General features: G+C 38.4%; 3 protein-coding genes and 1 long non-coding RNA gene across 9 annotated transcripts in view; 1 reads left to right on the forward strand and 3 right to left on the reverse strand.

The window, feature by feature from the left end:
- The window catches only part of LOC135264112 (uncharacterized), a 247,325-nt gene that overhangs the window by 79,510 nt on the left and 147,631 nt on the right, over positions 1 to 20,184 (forward strand). The gene's annotated exons all lie outside the window — the stretch shown is intronic.
- Positions 2,173 to 4,089, reverse strand: LOC135262477 (olfactory receptor 2A12-like). The gene has a single exon (XM_064349495.1). It carries the CDS (start codon positions 3,795 to 3,797, stop codon positions 2,814 to 2,816), a length of 984 nt encoding a protein of 327 aa, XP_064205565.1. The 5' UTR covers positions 3,798 to 4,089; the 3' UTR covers positions 2,173 to 2,813.
- Positions 10,444 to 11,741, reverse strand: LOC135262478 (olfactory receptor 1496-like). The gene has a single exon (XM_064349496.1). The coding sequence runs from the start codon at positions 11,708 to 11,710 to the stop codon at positions 10,727 to 10,729; it is 984 nt and encodes a 327-aa protein (XP_064205566.1). The 5' UTR covers positions 11,711 to 11,741; the 3' UTR covers positions 10,444 to 10,726.
- Positions 17,013 to 18,584, reverse strand: LOC135262479 (olfactory receptor 8U9-like). The gene has a single exon (XM_064349497.1). The coding sequence runs from the start codon at positions 18,374 to 18,376 to the stop codon at positions 17,399 to 17,401; it is 978 nt and encodes a 325-aa protein (XP_064205567.1). The 5' UTR covers positions 18,377 to 18,584; the 3' UTR covers positions 17,013 to 17,398.

A 20,184-nucleotide genomic window follows, 5' to 3' on the forward strand; every position in this document is an offset into this window, starting at 1 on the left:
TAATGCCTTAAACACGAAAATGACTTCCGGAACAGATGTTTACCCTCCTCGCTCAAAAAAAAAAAAAAAAAAATATATATATATATATATATATATATATTTCCTGGTATAGTTGTTAAATCGCTCAGTTCTGTTGGCACATGGTAGAAGACTTCATTGCGCTGAAATGGCAACTGCACTGCATGTCCTGTGCACTGCTATTTAACAGCAGTGCACGGGACATTTTTGGCCGTGTTACATTTATGATATGTTATATTTATATCAGCATTTCCCCTAATTTTATTCAGAACGAGGACCACGAACAAACCAATAGCGACTTAAAAAAAAAAAAGAGAGAGAGAGAAAAACAGGAAAGCCGTACCACGGACCACACATTTGGAATCGCTTTTGTAAACATTTTACTTAAATCGCGCGTTTATTTAAATTTAAATTCAGACTGCTGTTCACCACCTTGAATGTGAGCATATTTTAGGGTTTGGTCTTACATTTTAAACTACCACAATAAAATTAGAATTTTGTATTTGATTTACTAGCTGTAGCTTTTCCACATATTTAACATACGAACGATAAACTATGGAAACGTTCACACTCAACCATCGCGACTGAAAGAATTTCGAAAAAACTGAACCAATAAAGACACAAAGTAAAATTACCGTGGCGGGAAAACGGTACTCACCAGTTATGCTTAGAATAGGTCACTGTCGAAAACCGTTAGTCTAATGTTCTTCTAGACTTAAGCTGTGCAATATATACTATCATTGTGTGTGGAATGCGTGTGCTTGGGAATTCTTCAGGGACTTCAATTAAAATCCGCAACTACCCTCCCTTGCCTTTCGAACGCATCATCGTTCTGGTAGCTTTCGATACATTGATGAGATCAGTTTACATTGCACTTCAGCAGTTAACAGACGCTTTCATCCAGAGCGATTTACTGGCATTACATTTTGTAGGGCTGTAAACCATTTACTAGATGGGTTTGGTCTTTTTCCCAAAACTACACCTTTTTAATACCGAGTACATGATACCTTAAGCAAGCCTGCCTTTGACATGATATAACTATTACCCAATTAACCATGGCAGTTTAGTTCTTTTTTATGTCAATTGCCCAGCATTTTAGAGTTTCATTCATTTCTCATATCTGCTCCATGTTCTGCCTTTTCCCTGCTCTAAGAATTTCTTAAGTTAAATATGGAACATAACAAAATTTACACATAAAAATAAATAGTTTCATTGTAATACAGTTAGTTTTATTTTGGTCACATTCAGTGTATTTCAGTGGCATTGAAATCACAAAAAAAATGTGGCAAGGTTGTATCTCCCAGATTTCCTTATTCTTTTTAAAAAAATAAAATAAGTGCAAATGTCAAAATTAACTATGTTAAGACAATGTTTTTTATTTGTAATTGTAAAGGTACAATACTCATAGCTATGAGCACATGAAATCCAGTTCACACAGTAAGCAAAGGCTCGGTCAGAGAGTAATGTTAAACCAAACTAGGAGGCAAAACAGCAACTTTGCCTGGATCAAAAACCAGACTGGTGAAGGTCAAGCAGATTGTGCTGGTGGAGATAAGATGATAGTTGTCTAAATGGCTTCCTATCTGCCATAAAGTGGCCCGAGCTTCTTTCTTTTTTTTTTTTTTTTGCCAGATTATACTGGGTGAGCTGAAATTGTGGTTCTCGTCATTGTGGTCTCCTCCCTCCTTTCTCTTACACGTACAGGCATGTTCTTGCGTTCATAGAGATACAAACACACACTCACAAACTACTCTTCTACTACAATAAAAGGGCACATACAAGACACAAGTACATAACTTTATGAAAAACTTTGCCACACAATATCTCAAATATAATTTGTACATTAACAGCAAGTTATCTTACAGTATATCAGTATTACAGACTTAACAGTATTGCACATATGTTTGTGGACGGTTTGCGTTTTGATCTGTTCACTCAATTATTTTTAATTTTGCATTTGATGGAGCGTTATTCTCTAACCTGTGTGCATGCACTGTCTTAGTAATGTAGAATTGCAAACCCCCCACCCCCCCACACACACACACACACATACACACGCCAAACTCCCGCTTGTTGTGAGTAGCATAACCAAGGTTTAATTGATGTATTTTGGGGAGTGTGTCATGTTTAGCTCTAAGAGAGTACGTTTGAATTCAGTCAGTAAGTGCTGACAGCCAAATTTTTGAAACTTTATTTTTGTACATGTTCTGTTGTCCCAGAATTTATTCTTTGTGCAATGAAAATAATTTACATGACCTTCTGATGACCTGTTTTAAATGTTTCCAAAGGCTGTAGATATGGACAAATTAAGCAGGCCACCAGAGGGACATATTTAGATATCTAAGACGATCTTCGTTGCACATTAAACCTGCATGGACCAAAAACAGACGTTTAAACTAAAATCCCCCCCCCCCAATAATTCCTTTCAGAACCATCTAGGAATTTCCTTTATTTAACCAGGTAGGTGAGTTCAGAACAATGTCTCAATGATGATGGTACATTATAGTATTACTCAAGAACACCACAGAAAACATAAGATAAATTGACACAAATAGACATTAAGGTACAGCTGCTGCCAATGCATCACTTGAGCTTTCAAACAGGATTAATGTGTATCTGCTTGTGGTTGTTGTGGTGGTTATGGTGGTGGTGGGGGAGATAATCTGTTTCCAAGAAGATACAATTGAACTACATTGACATCACATCGACATGCGCAATTGTGGCCAAGCACCAAGGCCTAAAGATAAAGGTATATTATTCATTTGAAAAATGTAATTTTACTGCAGCCTTTGGGTCTACGTCTGCCCTGCCCACGATGCTACCTTTACTTTTTGGAGCATAGCCAGTATTCTGTTCTTGATTTCTTTGGTTGTCAGGGAATACACAATGGGGTTCAGACAGGGAGGGATGCATGAGGCTAATGATAAGCTCATCACAGCGACACCCGAATCGATTTGGAAAACTGCAAAGAAAAGTTTAATGTTAAACAATGTCATGATCGGCACATAGAAAATCGCCACTAGAACGAGATGTTCTGTGCAGGTTGCGAGTGCTTTGTACCGGCTCTCCACGCTTTTCATTCTAAACACCGCTGTCAAAATACAGGTGTATGACACAACGATTAAACTAAGGGGTCCAAACAGAAAAAGTGAACTCAGAGAAGAGGCAGTGGCCCACTGCAAGCTATTATCATTGCAAGATAGTTCGAACACAGGGGCGTAGTCACAGAAGTAGCTCTGTACATGGACCGAATTACAGAAAGACAGCCTGGTTTGGATTGTGACTGAGAACAGATTAACACTTATGCAAAATGACCAAACCGTGACTAAAATAGTGGTCATGACGGTGTTTGTGTTGATAGAGCTCTGTCTCAGTGGGAAACAAATCGCAATGAACCTGTCATAGGCAAGTACACTGAGGGAAAATGACTCTAATGAGAAAAAGCAGAAATAAAAAAACATCTGTGTAAAGCATACACTATAGGACATAAAGTTATCTTTCGCAAGAAACATCTTGAACATACTAGGAATAATGCTTGTACTCAGCACCAAGTCGACGATCGCCAGGTTAGCCACCGCAATGTACTTTGGAGTGTGCAGGCGATAATCTATAAATATAATGGAAATGATAATGGAGTTGGACAAAACCGTTACAATATATACGACTGCAAGGAAGATAAAATATAAATAAGCAAACTTTAAATTGGTTAATCCGACGATGTAAAACCCCACTGGTCTAATGATGGAGTCGTTTGTGATCCATGTGGTGCGATCTCCCATTACTAGGTGTTCAGGACCTCCGGACGACGGCTTTTCCTCTTCTTCCTGAGAGAGAAACCGATTAATATCTACCAATGTAAATATACAAGCAGTTGACCGTTACGTCTATGCATAGGCTACCCATTGCATAGTTTAGATTACATTTCAACATTTAGCAGACGCTCTTGTTCATACTTCGATTTCATTTTTTCATGCTATATACTACAGAGCTGAATATTTCATTTCCTAGTACTAATAATACACGCACAACAACGCTACTTATTAGTTTAGTTTGCGCTGCGCTTTAAGAGCTTTTGTGTTAGCAGCCAAATCTTTGAAAATTCATTAAATTTTTTCATACTATCTACAGAGCTGAATATTTTGGCAAACAATTCCCGCTAAATTGACTCAGTAAACCAACTTTTCAAGAAGAGATGTCTACTTAAAAATGATGTATTATGTAGATTGTAAAGAAAAAGAATGCCTTAATCACGAAAATGACTTTCGGAACAGATGTTTACTTACCTCCCTCAAGAATATATATAAAAAAATTATATATATATATATATATTTCCTGCTAGAGTTGTTGAATCGCTCCGTTCTGTTGGCACATGGTAGAAGACTTCATTGCGCTGAAATGGCAACTGTAACAGCAGTGCACAGGACATTTTTGGCCATGTTACATTTATGATGCGTTAACTCTTCGCCTACTTTTTTCCAGAACGAGGACCACGAGCAAACCAATAGCGACTAAAAACAGGAAAGCCGTACCACGGACCACACATTTAGAATCGCTTTTGTAAACATTTAACTTAAATCGCGCGTATATTTAGGTTTAAATTCTGCCTGGTGTTCACCACCTTAAATGTGAACATATTTTAGGCTTTGGTCTTATATTTTGATCTACCAGTAGAATTTTGTATTTGGTTTACTAGCTGTAGCTTTTCCACATATGCCAACATGTCAAAGGTAAGCTATGGAAACGTTCACACCCAGCCTTCACGGCTGAAATCATTTGGAAAAAACTGAACCAATAATGACACAAAGTAAAATTACCGTGGCGGGACAACGGTACTCACCAGTTATGCTTAGAATAGGTCACTGACGAAATCCGTTAGTCTAATGTTCTGCTAGACCTACGATGTACTATATATATATATCATTATGGGTGGAATGCGTGTACTTCGCAATTCTTCTGGGACGGCAATTAAAATCCGCAACTACCCTCCCTTGCCTTTCGAACGCATTATCGCTCTGGTAGCTATAGAAACATTGATGAGATCAGTTTACATTGTACTTTAGCAGTTAACAGACGCTTTCATCCAGAGCGATTTACTGGCATTACATTTTGTAGGGCTGTAGCCCATTTACTAGTTGGGTTTGGTCTTTTTCCCAAAACTACACCCTTTTAATTCCGAGTACATGATACCTTAAGCAAGCCTGCCTTTGACATGATATAACTATTACCCAATTAACCATGGCAGATTGTTTCTTTTTTTATACCAATTGCCCAGCATTTTAGAGTTTCGTCCATTTCTTATATCTGCTCCATGTTCCTTTTCCCTGCTCTGAGAATTTCTTAAGTTAAATATGGAGCATAACAAAATTAACACAGATAAAAATAAATACTTTCATTGAAATACAGTTAGTTTTGTTTTTGATTACATTCAGTGTATTTCAGTGGCATTGAAAGAAATGTGGCAACGTTGTATCTCCCAGATTTCCTTATTCTAATTTTTAAAATTAAATAAGTGCAAATGTCAAAATGAACTAATGTTTAGATGTATGGCCCATTTGCTATAAAGTGGCCCCAGCTACTTTCATTAGTTTTTTGTTTGCCTGCTTTTACTGGGTGGGCTGAAATTGTAGTTATCTCATCATCTCTCCCCCATCCTTTCTCTTACACGTACAGGCATGTTCTTGCGTGCATAGACATACAAACACACACTCACAAACTACTCTTCTCCTACAATAAAAGGGCGCATGCAAGTAACAGAGAAGTATAGAACTTTATCAAATACGTTGTTACACAATATCTCATATATAATTTGAATTTTAACAAACATAGCACGCAAGTTACATTACAGTACTTCAATATTACAGACTTAACAGTATTGCACTTATGTTTGCATTTTACTCAGTTCATTCAATTATTTTTTACTTTTGGTGGAGCATTCTCTCGGTAGTATATAACTGCCCCCCGCCCCACACACACACACACACACACACACACACCAAACCTCCTCTTATGAGAGTGTCACAGCCAAGGACTAATTGATGTAATTTCGGGAGGTGTCATACAAAGTGGAATTTTGAGTGTTAATTCAACTTCAAGAGAGTACATTTGAATATGTATCTCTAAGTAGATTTAACACTGAACGTGTGTTTTTGCTGATAGCCAAACTTTTTGAAAATGTATTTTTGTGCATGTTCTCAGTTGGCTCAGAATGTATTACTTTTTTGTGCAATTAAATATATTTTCAGATATTTATAGAAGTTTCTGTTTTAAAGTTGCTGATATATAAGGGCATATCAGGGTTTGTGGTCTGAATGAACAACTTTCTATTGGAAACCCCCCACCCATTCTCAGAAAAAATAGAATGGAATTAGCTTTATTTAGCTAGGTTGGTAAATGGTAACTGGACTGCATTTATATAGCGCTTTTATCCAAAGCGCTTTACAATTGATGCCTCTCATTCACACACTCACACACCAACGGTGAAAGGCTGCCATGCAAGGTACCAATCAGCTCGTTGGAAGCAATTAGGTGTTAGGTTAGGTGTCTTGTTCAGAGACAGCAACCAGCAACCCTCCGACTGCCAAACAACCACTCTTACCTCCTGAGCTATGTCGCCCCTAAATTCAGAAAAATATCTCAATGACGATGGTGTATCATAGTATTACTCAAGAACACCACAGCAAAATAAAGTACAAAATGACACAAATAGAAATGAAGGTACAGCTGCCAATGCAACACTTGAACTTTCAAACAGTTGTGGTTGTGCTGGGGGTGTCTCCTTTTCCATGAAGATACAATTGAACTACACTGACATGCAACATCACATAGACATGTTCAATTGAAGCAAAACACCAAGGCTTAAAAATGAATGGATTTTATTCATTTGAAAAATGTCATTTTACTGCAACCTTTGGCTCTACGCCTGCCCTGCCCACACTGCTAATTTGGCTTTCTGGAACATAGCCAGTATTCTATTCCTGATTTCTTTGGTTGCCAGGGAATACACAATGGGGTTCAGACAGGACGGGAGGCATGAGGCTAACGACAAGTTCACCATTTTCATATTTGGATCGACGAGGAATAAGAAAAGTTCAATGATGTACAGCGTTAGCGTCGGCACGTAGAAAATCGCCACTACGACGAGATGTTCTGTGCACGTTGCAAGAGCTTTGTACCTGCTCTCCACATTTTTCATTCTAAAAACGACTCTCAAAATCCAGGCGTATGACATGATGATTAAACTGAGTGGCCCAAAAAAAACAAAAATGCTAGCAAAAGAAGCAACGGTCCACTGCAGAGTATTGTCATTACACGATATATTGATTAGGGCTCCGTACTCACAGTCATAGTTGTACACAACGAGAGAATCACAAAAAGACAATTTTGTCAAGATCAACACAAGGAGCACCATGATGCTGACACAAAACGACCAAACAATCGCTAAAATAATGATCATGCTTGTGAGTGTGTTGATAGAACTATGCCTCAGTGGGAAACATATCGCAATTAACCTGTCGTAGGCAAGTGCGCCGAGGGAGAATGACTCGAGTGCTATAGAACAGTAATAAAAAAAATTCTGTGTCAAACATGCATTGTAGGACATAAAGGTATCTTTCGTGACAACAGTATTGATCGCATTAGGAATAAAGGATGTACTACACATCAAGTCAACAACCCCTAAATTAGCCACCGCGATGTACTTTGGAGTGTGTAGGCGATGATCCATCCATATTATGGAAATTATAAATGAGTTGCACAAAACCGTTACAATATAAATTAAGCCGAGGAAAGCTATATATAAATCGGCAAACTTTAAATCCGTAAATCCGATAACATAAAATCCCACTGGTATAATGATGGAGTCGTTTGTGATCGAAGTGGCGAGAATTCCCATTGCACGCGTGCGGCGTTCAGGACCTCCGCGTGACTGCTTTTCCTTTGGGCCCTGAGAGAGTAACAAATTAATGGTAATCAGTGAAACATACAACCACGTGACAATAAAGACTGTGAACCTAATGTACCGTACCTGTTGATTAGTTTAATTTGGCCTACATACCTTCAGAGCTTTGGGTGCGAATGCGCGTAACTCATAAGAAATTTGTCTTTTAATTTAAACTGATTTACCAATTACATTTGTTTTACACTCCAATCCTCACTGATATTTCTGAGCAGGGCTCCTCTTGGGTTATAGGCTATCGGAATTTACACATGATAATAATGCGCTCAAATATATGCTAAAAGCCATTTACCTCAAACACCACGTCTTGACTCACATAATTATTATTGCTTCAATTCTTACTAAACATTGTCATTTGTCATGGAGTTGGAGCCGGCCGTTTAATCGGCTTACTGTTAGCTATTTATGTTGTGCAAAACTAATTAGACGTCTCTATTTTTAAAAACCTAAAGTTTAGAAAAAGTAACATTGCGGATAAATAATTATAGAAATTTAAGTGCAACACATTTTTTTACAGTTTAACAGCAAATACAACATTTATACAGTATTTAAACTTGTGCAGTTTTGATGAAAAAAAAAGAAAAAATAACCAAACGATGGAAGGTGTGTCACGCATGCGTATTTGGTTTCACCGTCTCTTCCTCGACCGACACCTCTTGAATTGTTTTCATATAGACAGCGGCTTCGATAGACACACACAATTCTTTCAGCACGCTATATCCAGGCATAATGCAGTTAATATGTAACCAAGAGCAGAACGGATATGCGAGGGCACAATGCGTAAGCTGTCGTTGTTTTTTCATGTTTTACCACTTTTTTTCCACCACCTCGGAAAAAATACAAAATTTGTTTCCTTGGCCATGTCTTTACGTTTTCAAGAAAGCTTCCACTTCAGACGAAGAAATAGCAAATCGACCGCAACTGAAACCGTGAAAACCGGACCACACAATATTGCAATCGCTTTTGTAAACATGTAATTTAAATCACGCGTATATTTAGTCTTATATTCAGTCGATGTATAGACACATTGAATGTAAGCATGATTGTGTCTTTGCTCTTCCAATTTTTGTCAATATACTGTTTGAATATTGTATATGGTGTACAGGCTGTGGCTATTCCACATACGTGTCGAAGGTACGCGCGTGGAATTCACAATCAGCCCCGGCGTCACGAATAATTGCGAACAAACATATCGATTACGGTGCAGGGCAGAATTGACGCATCAGGAAATCGGTACTCACCGCTTCTCCTCTGCATCTGTGAGTGTGGAAACCCTTAAGTCTAATGTGCTTCTGTACTTGTGCTGCTGAATATATCTCCTGGTGTGTATGGAATGCGCGTACATGAGAATTTTTCTGTGACGTCAATTAAAATGAGGCGCAGATTTACACTCCTCTTCACATGAACGCGGATGTCAATTTACACACTGCTATATGCGCTTCTCTTTTTCATTAATTTATCCAAGTAAAATTAAAACGGTGACGCTGTGGATTGTGGTAGGAGCATAGCTATAAACCATGAATTCTATATTGTTCTGTTGATTCTGGTCCATAAAATTATTGCAGAAAGTAACGATGTTAAAAACTGTCTTTTTTTATTGTAAAGAGAGGTAATATGCTGGCAGAATTACATTTTCTTTTGTGTATTATTCTGGTGTAACAAAGCGAAGTTCGAGGTCTGACACTCAATATAATTACTCTGATGTGTTAAAACATATCTAACGAATCACAAATTTTCAGAAAAAATTGTCATAGCCTGTCTTTTAAGATTGCATGGAGGGGTTTTTATTTAAATGGACAAACCACATAACAGGGGGTCATACACCGTAAAATATTCAGTGCCCTGCCCACATTGCTAATAGTATTTTATGTTGCTTTTGGCACCCCAGAAAAATAACATTAAAACCCCAGTAAGTGACTCATCCTTACCTAGGCCATCAAGGGCTAATCTGCAGGAAAAAAAATTTTAAATAATCAATAGGCAATCTTATTTAACATTTTCCTCGTGGTGCTGGAAATGAATGCTAACACCAGTAGAAAAGGGAAATTGTCAATTGAAATATATTGGCACAGGGCACAAGGAGTCACTGAATGGTGTGATGAGTATGATAATGATGTGAAACATATGCTATGGCCTTTAAAGTCACCAGATCTCAACCCAGCTGAACACCAATGGGAGATTTTGGACTGTCGTGTTAGACAGCACTCTCCACCGCCATTATGAAAACTCCAAATGAGGGAATATCTTCTGGAGGAATGGTGTTCCTTCCCTCCAGTAGCGTTCCAGAGACTTGCAGAGACTATGCCAAGCAGCATTGAAGCTGTTCTGGTGGCTCATGGAGGCCCAACACCTTACTAAGACACATTATGTTGGTTTATCCCGCTTTAATTTGTCACCCGTCTGTGTGTATGTATGTATGTGTGTGTGTGTGTGTGTTATTATTTAACAAGGTAGGTCAATTGACAAAAAGGTTGAGGACAGTGAAGTACACAGTATTACACCAGCGGACAACAAGATACCGAATGGGAAAATGACACAATAATTAAGACACATTTTATAATTCAAGGTTTATCAAAGGTAATCAAATCGTAATCAAATCGAATAAATGATTCAAGGAGGTGGTCTCCTACTTCCAGGAAAATAAATTTCTGTTATATCACGTTGGACCTCACACACATGCAACAGTGAGGCCAAACACCAAGCTGAATGAATGTTTCTCATTTGAAAAATGTACATTTCCTGCAACCTTTGGGTCTACGCCTGCCGTGCCCACGATGCTACCTTTACTTTCTGGAGCATAGCCAATATTCTGTTCCTGATTTCTTTGGTTGACAGGGAATACACAATGGGGTTCAGACAGGGCGGGATGCACGAGGCCAACGACATGTTCACCGCAGCGACTTCCGGATCAATTTTGAAAACGGCAAAGAAAAGCTCAATGGTAAACACTGTCATGATCGGCACATAGAAAATCGCCACTAGAACGAGATGTTCTGTGCAGGTTGCGAGTGCTTTGTACCTGCTCTCCACGCTTTTCATTCTAAACACCGCTGTCAAAATACAGGTGTATGACACGACGATTAAACTGAAGGGCCCAAACACAATAATTAAACTCAGAGAAGAGGCAGTGGCCCACTGCAATCTGTTATCATTGCAAGCTAGTCTGTACATGGGGGCATAGTCACAGAAGAAGCTCTTCACAATAACTGAATTACAGAAAGACAGCCTGGTCTGGATTATAACTGAGAACAGAGTAGCACTTATGCAAAATGACCAAACTGTGATTAAAATAGCGGCCATGGCGGTGTTTGTGTTGATAGAGCTCTGTCTCAGTGGGAAACATATTGCAATTAACCTGTCATAGGCAAGTACACCGAGGGAAAATGACTCTAATGAGAAAAAGCAGAAATAAAAAAACATCTGTGTAAAGCATACGCTGTAAGACATAAAGTTATCTTTAGCAAGAAACATCTTGATCATACTAGGAATAATGCTTGTATTCAGGACCAAGTCGACGATCGCCAAATTAGCCACCGCAATGTACTTTGGAGTGTGCAGGCGATAATCTATAAATATAATGGAAATGATAATGGAGTTGGACAAAACCGTTACAATATATACGGCCCCAAGGAAGATTAAATATAAATCGGTATACTTTAAATGCGTAAATCCGACAATGTAAAATCCCACTGGTCTAATGATGGAGTCATTTGTGATCCATGTGGTGCGATCTCCCATTGCAAGGTGTTCAGGAACTCCGAGTGACTGGTTTTCCTCTTCTCCCTTAGAGAGAAACAGAATAATTTCTTCCAATGACAAAATACACCCAATTTACAGTGCAGTCTCTGCGTAGCCTTTGCCTAGTTTAGATTTACATTTTGACATTTAGCAGAGCAAACGCTGTTTTCCATCCTCAGATTTCATTTTTTCATACTTTCTACTACAGAGCTGGATATTTCAACTACATAACTAGTAGCCTACCCGGGATTCGAATCTTTCCCTTTTGAGTGATAAGCTTTCAGTTTCCCTGAAAATTATACTACGTTCTCAACCTAACTAGCCATTGGTCCGGATCAGTTTGTTAGTTTAGTTTGTGCTATACTTTTACAGCTTGGGAAGCTAATATAAGTTTAAACTTTTCTGCCGCGATCTATTGAATGTTTGAACGAATATTTATTTAAAATTTCGAATTGTTTGCCTGGACGACTTGCACTTGTATAATGTAACGGCAATATACGTTTTAAAACTGGTCAGCTAAATGAAATCAACACATTCAGGGAGACGTGCACTGTAGACATTTCCGTTTTCAATGAAAGCGCCGATCCAGTCGGATTTGTAACTCTCAGCGTCACTGACATTTTTTTAGAACTGCTTATGTTGATGATATAATGACACGCTAAATAGCCTGTCTGCTATAAACTGGTCGGCTCCAACCCCAGTTCATTACACATTTATTAGTCGTGCGTCCTGCGTCCATTCTGACTAAACATGTTCATAGACCTTGGTGTTCGACCCAACCATGTAATCTGCTCATTTGTTTTAGCCTATTTATTTTATTTTTTGCCATTTTGTGTGCCACTAATAGAATTATGTGTTTTAACCAAACGTTTCTGAGAGGGTCAGAAGTAGCCTTCCTGATAAATAATCAGATAACTCTCAATGTAAACTATTTTATACACTCTCGCCGTAAATAAAGCATTTTACAGTATTAAAACACATTCGCGTAGTTTTGATTTAAAAAATTCAAAAAGAAACTAACCATTTTAAAATGAGAACCAAACATTCAGGGTTATGTAACACACACGACTGTCTCTTCCTCTCCCGAATGTTGAAGGTAAGCTGGTGGAAATGTGCCCACTCAACCCTTGTGTCTGAATGAATTGCTAAGAAAAACCGAAAGAACCATTATAGGAACACGGTAAAATTAGCGCGACGGGAAAGCGATACTCACCAGTTCTGGTTAGCATAAGTCACTGTCGAAACCCGTTTGTTTAATGTGCTGCTTCACTGACGCTGTACAATATATATATCTTCGTGTGTGGAATGCGTGTACTTCTTCTGGGATGTTAATTAAAATCCGGGACTGCCCTCCCTTACCTTTCGAACGCATAATCCTTCTGGTAGCTATAGAAACACTGATGAGATCAGTTCCTGATTTGTGGTGGGACCACTGTTCTTGACAGCCATAAAGTGCAATCAGGTACTTTAAGATTTTACTGGGTGGGCTGAAATTGTAGTTCTCTCATCATCTCTCCCCCATCCTTTCTCTTACACATACAGGCATGTTCTTGCATTCATAGACATACAAACACACACTCACAAACCACTCCTCTACAACAATAAACAATAGAAGTCTAAATTTATAAAACTTTACACGATATAGATACATTACTACAGGGATAGAACGCCTTATCGACGACTACAAATAGCACTTACATTGTTTTTTACAGCTGGATATACTGACATGCAGGTAATACCTTGCTCAGGATACGAGTGTCTCGATTCGAACTCGACTTGGTACACCCGTCTTACCACTGCCACCGATTAATCTAAATTATAGATTAACAAATTTGCATGCACGTTAATTACAGTACATCAATACTACAGACTTAACAGTATTGCACTTATGTTTGCGTTTTACTCAGTTCATTTAATTTTTTCATTTTGCATTTGATGGAGAATGATTCTCTAACCCACGTCCCTGCATGCAAGTACAGGCGCTCCCTTAGCCAATGACTAAGTGATGTATTTTTGGGGGGGTGTCGTGTTGATTGTCAATTCAGCTCTAAGAGAGTACATATAAATACACTCTGTGAGCAGATTTAACACTGAACATTTCACTGTGAGTTGGTACCGACAGTCAAATTTTTTGAAAATGTATTTTTGTGCATGTTCTGTTGGTCCAGACTTTATTTTTTTTTTTTTTTGACATCTCATAGACATGCGCAATTGAAGCCAAACATCAGGGCTTAAAAATAAATGGGGTTTATTCGTTTGAAAATTTAAAATTTACCGAAAACTTCGGCTCTACGCTTACCCTGTCCACGCTGCTAATTTGACTTTCTGGAACATCGTAAATATTCTGTTCCTGATTTCTTTGGTTGCCAGGGAATACACAATGGGGTTCAGACAGGACGGGATGCATGAGGCTAACGACAAGTTCACCATTTTCATATTTGGATTGACGAGGAATAAGAAAAGTTCAATGATGTACAGTGTTATGGTTGGCACATAGAAAATGGCCACTAGAACGAAATGTTCTATACACGTTGCAAGTGCTTTGTACCTGCTCTCCACATTCTTCATTCGAAACACGGCTGTCAAAATACAGGCGTATGACATGGCTATTACACTAAGTGGCAGGAACAAAAAGAGTATACTCACTGAAGAGGCAACGGTCCACTGCAGTGTGTTACCATTACACGACAGATTGATCAGGGCCCCATACTCACAGACAAAGTTGTACACAGTGAGTGAATCACAAAAAGACACTTTTCTTAAGATCAAGACCATGAACGCCAGGACGCTGACACAAAGCAACCAAACAGTCGCTAAAATACTGAACATGCGTGTAGGAGTATTAATGGAGCTGTGCCTCAGTGGGAAACATATCACAATTAATCTGTCATAGGCAAGTACACTGAGGGAAAATGACTCTAGTGCTAGAGAGCCGTAATAAAAAAAATTCTGTGTCAAACATGCGTTGTAGGACATAAAAGTGTCCCCCGTGACAACAGTCTTGATCGAACTAGGAATAAAGGACGTACTGAACATCAAGTCAACAACCCCTAAATTAGCCACCGCTATATACTTCGGAGTGTGTAGGCGACGATCCATCCATATTATGGAAATGATAAAGGCGTTGCACAAAACCGTTACAATATAAATGAAGCCGAGGAAAATTAAATATAAATCAGCAAACTTTAAATGAGTAAATCCGATAACATAAAATCCCACTGGTATAATGGTGAAGTTTGTGATTGAAGTGGTGAGAATTCCCATTGCACGTGCGCGGCGTTCAGTGCCTCCGCGTGACCGCTTTTCTTCTGGCTCTGAGAGAGATACAGATGAATGGCAATCAATGAAATCATACAACCACGTGACAATTCTAGCTAATGTTCCGTACAAGTTAATTAGCTTAGATTAAGCTACGGTGTACCTTTAGTGCTTGGGAGCATAATACACGTAGCCACTTTTCCATGTCATTCTACTGTTTTTTTTTAAACGTATAATTTCATTCAATTATGCCATTTGTTTACTCGCATGACTCATCTTCCACGCTACTGTTAAACTGCTTAGCTCAATTAAACCAATGCATTCAGAGAAACCAGTGCGTTTGACAAATTTTTGACAAACGTACGCAGTTTGCTGAAGGACGAACCATTTAAAAAAAGAACCAAACCGTGGAGGTGACGTCATGCATGCGTCTTCGGTTGGGTACGCCGGCTCTCCCTCGGCCGATATCGTTCTTGAATCGTTTCCAAAAAGACAGCGCCTTCAACAGACACACACAATTCTTTCAGCGGGCTATATCCAGCCACAGGGTAGGGTAGGGTAGGATAAAAATGTTTTTTTAAATGCTTTGCTTAAATGTCTGTACGTTTTCGAGAACTTCCACTTTTAGTCCACAGCAAGCAAACCGATCGCCGGTCCGCGTGTCACAAATGTTACAGTCACCTTAGTAAACATTTAACTTCAATCACGCGTATTTTTAAGACAACACCCAGTCTGGTGTTCGTGTAAGTATTTTGTATTTTGTATTTTGTAGTACCACTATACCCTTTGAATATTGTATTTGGTTTACTAGCTGTTTCTATTTCACATACACGTCGAAGGTAAGGAAACATTCATACTCAATCTTGGCGTCTGAAAAGAAAAAAAAGACGCAGGGTAGACTTAGTGCAGTAAAAAAACGAAACTCACCTATTCTCAGCATCGGCTAGTGTCGAAACCCGTTAGTGTAATGTGCTTCACCACTCATGCTTAAGAATTTATCTCCTGGTTTATGTGGAACGCGCCTACTTTGGAATTCTTCTGGGACATCAATTAAAATCCGCAACTGCCCTCCCTTGGCTGACGAATGTATAATCCCTTCGGTACCTATTTGATGGCACCGATAAGGTCATGGTTTACGTTGCATGTAGGCCTTTAGCAGACTGCCAGATCCAGACCGACGACACAAACTGGATTTCAGTGTACAATGTATTTATCCAGCAATTCATAAGGTAACCATGCTTATGAGTACAATTACCGTGCCTTGCCTGGCTATGCACGTACTGATGAATTTGCAAGCATATTATGATGCACATATATAAAAAATATTTTGAATATTTTTTATTTCTTAATGTCATAAATTAATTATTCAGCGGTACATTATATGTGTAATTATACGTAATTTTTTTCTAAATATTTATATTATATATTCAGATATTTAAATATTTAAGCCTTGCTATATGTTTATTTTGTGACACAGATTTAGTATTTAATACAAATATTTAAATATCTTCTTTCAAGAGTTAGATTTTTAAATTAAATATTCCAAAAGAAATGATTTATTGATACTACCAGATTTGTAAATGTGAAAAAAGGCCCATAAAAATGTTCCTATTCAGGTTTACAAACCGCACATGTGCTGAAACGCACATCTTTATTATCTCTGTATGTGTGTTCATACCTGCAAAATGTACATTTCTTTCTTTTATACTCTATATATGTATATTGTTACCTCACAACAGCGCAGCAGTTAATGCAGTACTTTTCTGGGGCTTCATTCACAAAACTTTTCTTTTATTATTCTTACTTTTGTTCTTCAAAATGGTCCTATGAAGAAAAAACAATATGGGATTCATGACATGTCTAGACCGTTGTTTTTGTGCACATCCCAGGTTTTCAGCTTTACAACAGCTGGTATGTAAGGGCATTTGGGGGTTTGTAGTCTGAAATAACAGAATGCACATAGTAAAATACCTTTTAATAAAATCTTTGAGTTGTTTGATTACAAATCTTAAATAATAGACTAAAGAGCCAAATCAAAGAAAAAAGTGTCTTTGTCCCAAGCATTATGGAGGTCACTTTATTTATTTATATTGAGCGAGATGTCGTAGGGCATTAGACACATTAATGTTTCAGTAGAGGGTGCTGCTAACAGACCAAGTTTTGAAAATTGATTAATTTTATTAATCACATTTTTTTTTTTTTTTTTTACAGTTTTTAAATAACCAGTCGGACATCTTAGCATTTACCATTTTCTTCCTGTTGCTGGAAACTAATCTTAACATATCAGTGGAAAAGTATTCTATGGAAATACAATTAAACCTCCTCATGTTGGACTTCACATTAACTTGGGCAAATGAGGCCAAACACTAAGGGCTAAAATTAAAGGGATGTTTTTCATTTGAAAAAAAAATTTTGCTACAATCTTTGGCTCTAGGCCTGCCCTGAGCACGCTCCTACCTTGACTTTCTCGAGCATAGCCAGTATTCTGTTCTTTATTTCTTTGGTTGCCAGGGAATACACAATGGGGTTCAGACAGGGCGGGATGCATGAGGCCAACGACAAGGTCACCACAAAGACATCCGTATCGATGTGGACAAAGAAAATTTCAAGGATAAACACCGCCAGGATAGGCCCGTAGAAAATCGTAACTAGAATGAGATGTTCTGTGCAAGTGACAAGTGCTTTGTACCTGCTCTCCACGCTTTTCATTCTGAACACGGCTGTCAAAATACAAGCGTAAGACATGACGATTAAACTAAGGGGCCCAAACGCAATAATTAAACTCAGAGTAGCGGCAGTGGTCCACTGCAATCTGTGATCATTGCAAGACAGCCTGTACACAGGGGTGTAATCACAGAAGTAGCTCTGCACGATGACCGAATTACAGAAAGATAATCTGGTAATGATTATTACCGCGAACACTACAACACTTATAACCAATGACCAAACGGTTACTAAAATACTGATCATGACGGTGGTTGTGTTGATAGAGCTCTGTCTCAGTGGGAAACATATCGCAATGAACCTGTCATAGGCAAGTACACTGAGGGAAAACGACTCCAATGAGACAAAACAGTAATAGAAAAACATCTGTGTCAAACATGCGTTGTAGGAAATAAAGTTTTCCTTCGCGAGAAACATCTTGATCATACTGGGGATAATGCTTGTACTGAGCACCAAGTCGACGATCGCCAGATTAGCCACCGCAATGTACTTTGGAGTATGCAGGCGATAATCTATCCATATAATGGACAGGATAAAGAAGTTGAACGAAACTGTTACAATATAAACAACGGTGAGGAAAATCAAATATAAATCAGTAAACCTTAAAAACGTTAATCCGACAATGTGAAATCCCAATGGTGTAATGATGGAGTGGTTTGTGATCGAAGAGGCGGGAATTCCCATTGCTCGTTCAGGACCTTCGCCTGACTGCTTTTCCTCGGGCTCTGAAAGAGAAACAAATGAACTGATAACAATGGAAAGGTACAACCACGTGACGGTTTAGCCTAATAGTGTTGCGTATCCTTTTGCCTAATCGAATCATGTATTGTTTTAAGCAGCCATCTGTCCTTAAAAAGTTGTTTTTAAAAAGTCAGTTTTACCGGGAATTGTTTGCTAGCGGACCAAGAAGTTTCTAAGAAAATATATGCTAAAAACCATTCGGCTTCAACTCCACGTCATTACACTCCTATTAAGATTCCTGCGTCCATTCTAATTTAACGTGTTCATTGATCTCAGTTTTGGAGCCAACTGTGTAATCTGGTCATTGTTGGCAATTCAGGGTAAGCCTACAACCAACAGAATTATGTATTTCAACCATAAGTTTAGAAAAAGGTCAGAAGTGTCCTTCCTGAGAAATAATCATAAAACTATCAGCGTAAACTATTTAAATACTCTAACTCTCAATACAGCATTAGTAAATTATTAAAACAAATGCATGCAACCTAGTTTTGATAAAGAACGAACCAATTTAAAACGAGGACCGAATATTCGAGATTGCGTCGCAGGCGGTATTGTGGTGGCGTCATCTCTTCCCCTACCGACATCGCTCTTGAATTGTGTCCGGAATAACTCCCTCTTCAAAAGACACTATATTCTTTCAATAACTAGGCTACATCCAAGCACAGTGCGTGAGCTGTCGTTCGTTCTTTTTTGTTTTTCTTTCATATTTTGCGACGTTTTTTCCTTCTTCTCTTTATAATACAAGAGAGATGAGAAAGAAAAAAAAAACACCTGACGACGTACTACGCGATGTTACAATCGCTTACTTAATCGCTTATAATCGTACTTAAATCAAGCGTATACTTACTTAAATCACGCGTATGTTTAGGTTTAAATTCAGCCTGGTGTTGACCACCTCGACTCTTGCATTTTGAAGTAGCAGTATTGCATTTGAATGTTGTATTTAGCTTCCTAGCTGTAGCTATTCCACATGTGTCATTCTACTGTTTTTTTAACGTATATTTTCAAATTATGCCATTTGTTTACTCGTATGACTCATATCTTCCACGTCACTGTTAAACTGCTTAGCTCAATTAAAACAATGAATTCAGAGAAACCAGACAAATTTGTCTATTAATTGAAACTGAGATTTTTTTTCTCTCCAAGCATCACCGATTTTTTTCAGTAGAGCGCATGTAGATTTCCGCTTGGGCCGGAATTTACGCATAACAAATAGCAAATATAGAAATTTAGTATTTCAACAAACGTATGCAGTTTGCTGAAGGACGAACCATTTAAAAAAAGAACCAAACCGTGGAGGTGACGTCATGCATGGGTCTTCGGTTGGGTACGCCAGCTCTCCTTCGGCCGTTATCGTTCTTGAATCGTTTCCAAAAAGACAGCGTTTAACAGACACACACAATTTTTTTCAGCGAGTTATATCCAGGCATAGGGTAGGGTAGGATAAAAAGGGTTTTAAAATGCTTTGCTTGATAATGGCTGTACGTTTTCGAGAAAACTTCCACTTTTAGCGCACAGTAAGCAAACCGATCGCCGGTTCGCTTGTCACAAATGTTACAGTCACTTTAGTAAACATTTAACTTCAATCACGCGTATTTTTAAGACAACACCCAGTCTGGTGTTCGTGTAAGTATTCTGTATTTTGTATTTTGTAGTACCACTATACCCTTTGAATATTGTATTTGGTTTACTAGCTGTTTCTATTTCACATACACGTCGAAGGTAAGGAAACACTCACACTCAATCTTGGC

The sequence above is a fragment of the Anguilla rostrata genome, chromosome 9 (genome assembly GCF_018555375.3).
Source record: "Anguilla rostrata isolate EN2019 chromosome 9, ASM1855537v3, whole genome shotgun sequence".
Taxonomy (NCBI): Eukaryota; Metazoa; Chordata; class Actinopteri; order Anguilliformes; family Anguillidae; genus Anguilla; species Anguilla rostrata.

What these genes read in the sequence shown, in the direction of transcription:
- LOC135262477 (XM_064349495.1), bottom strand. Translation starts at nt 3,797, where the DNA reads ATGGGAGATCGCACCACATGGATCACAAACGACTCCATCATTAGACCA.
- LOC135262479 (XM_064349497.1), bottom strand. Translation starts at nt 18,376, where the DNA reads ATGGGAATTCCCGCCTCTTCGATCACAAACCACTCCATCATTACACCA.
- LOC135262478 (XM_064349496.1), bottom strand. Translation starts at nt 11,710, where the DNA reads ATGGGAGATCGCACCACATGGATCACAAATGACTCCATCATTAGACCA.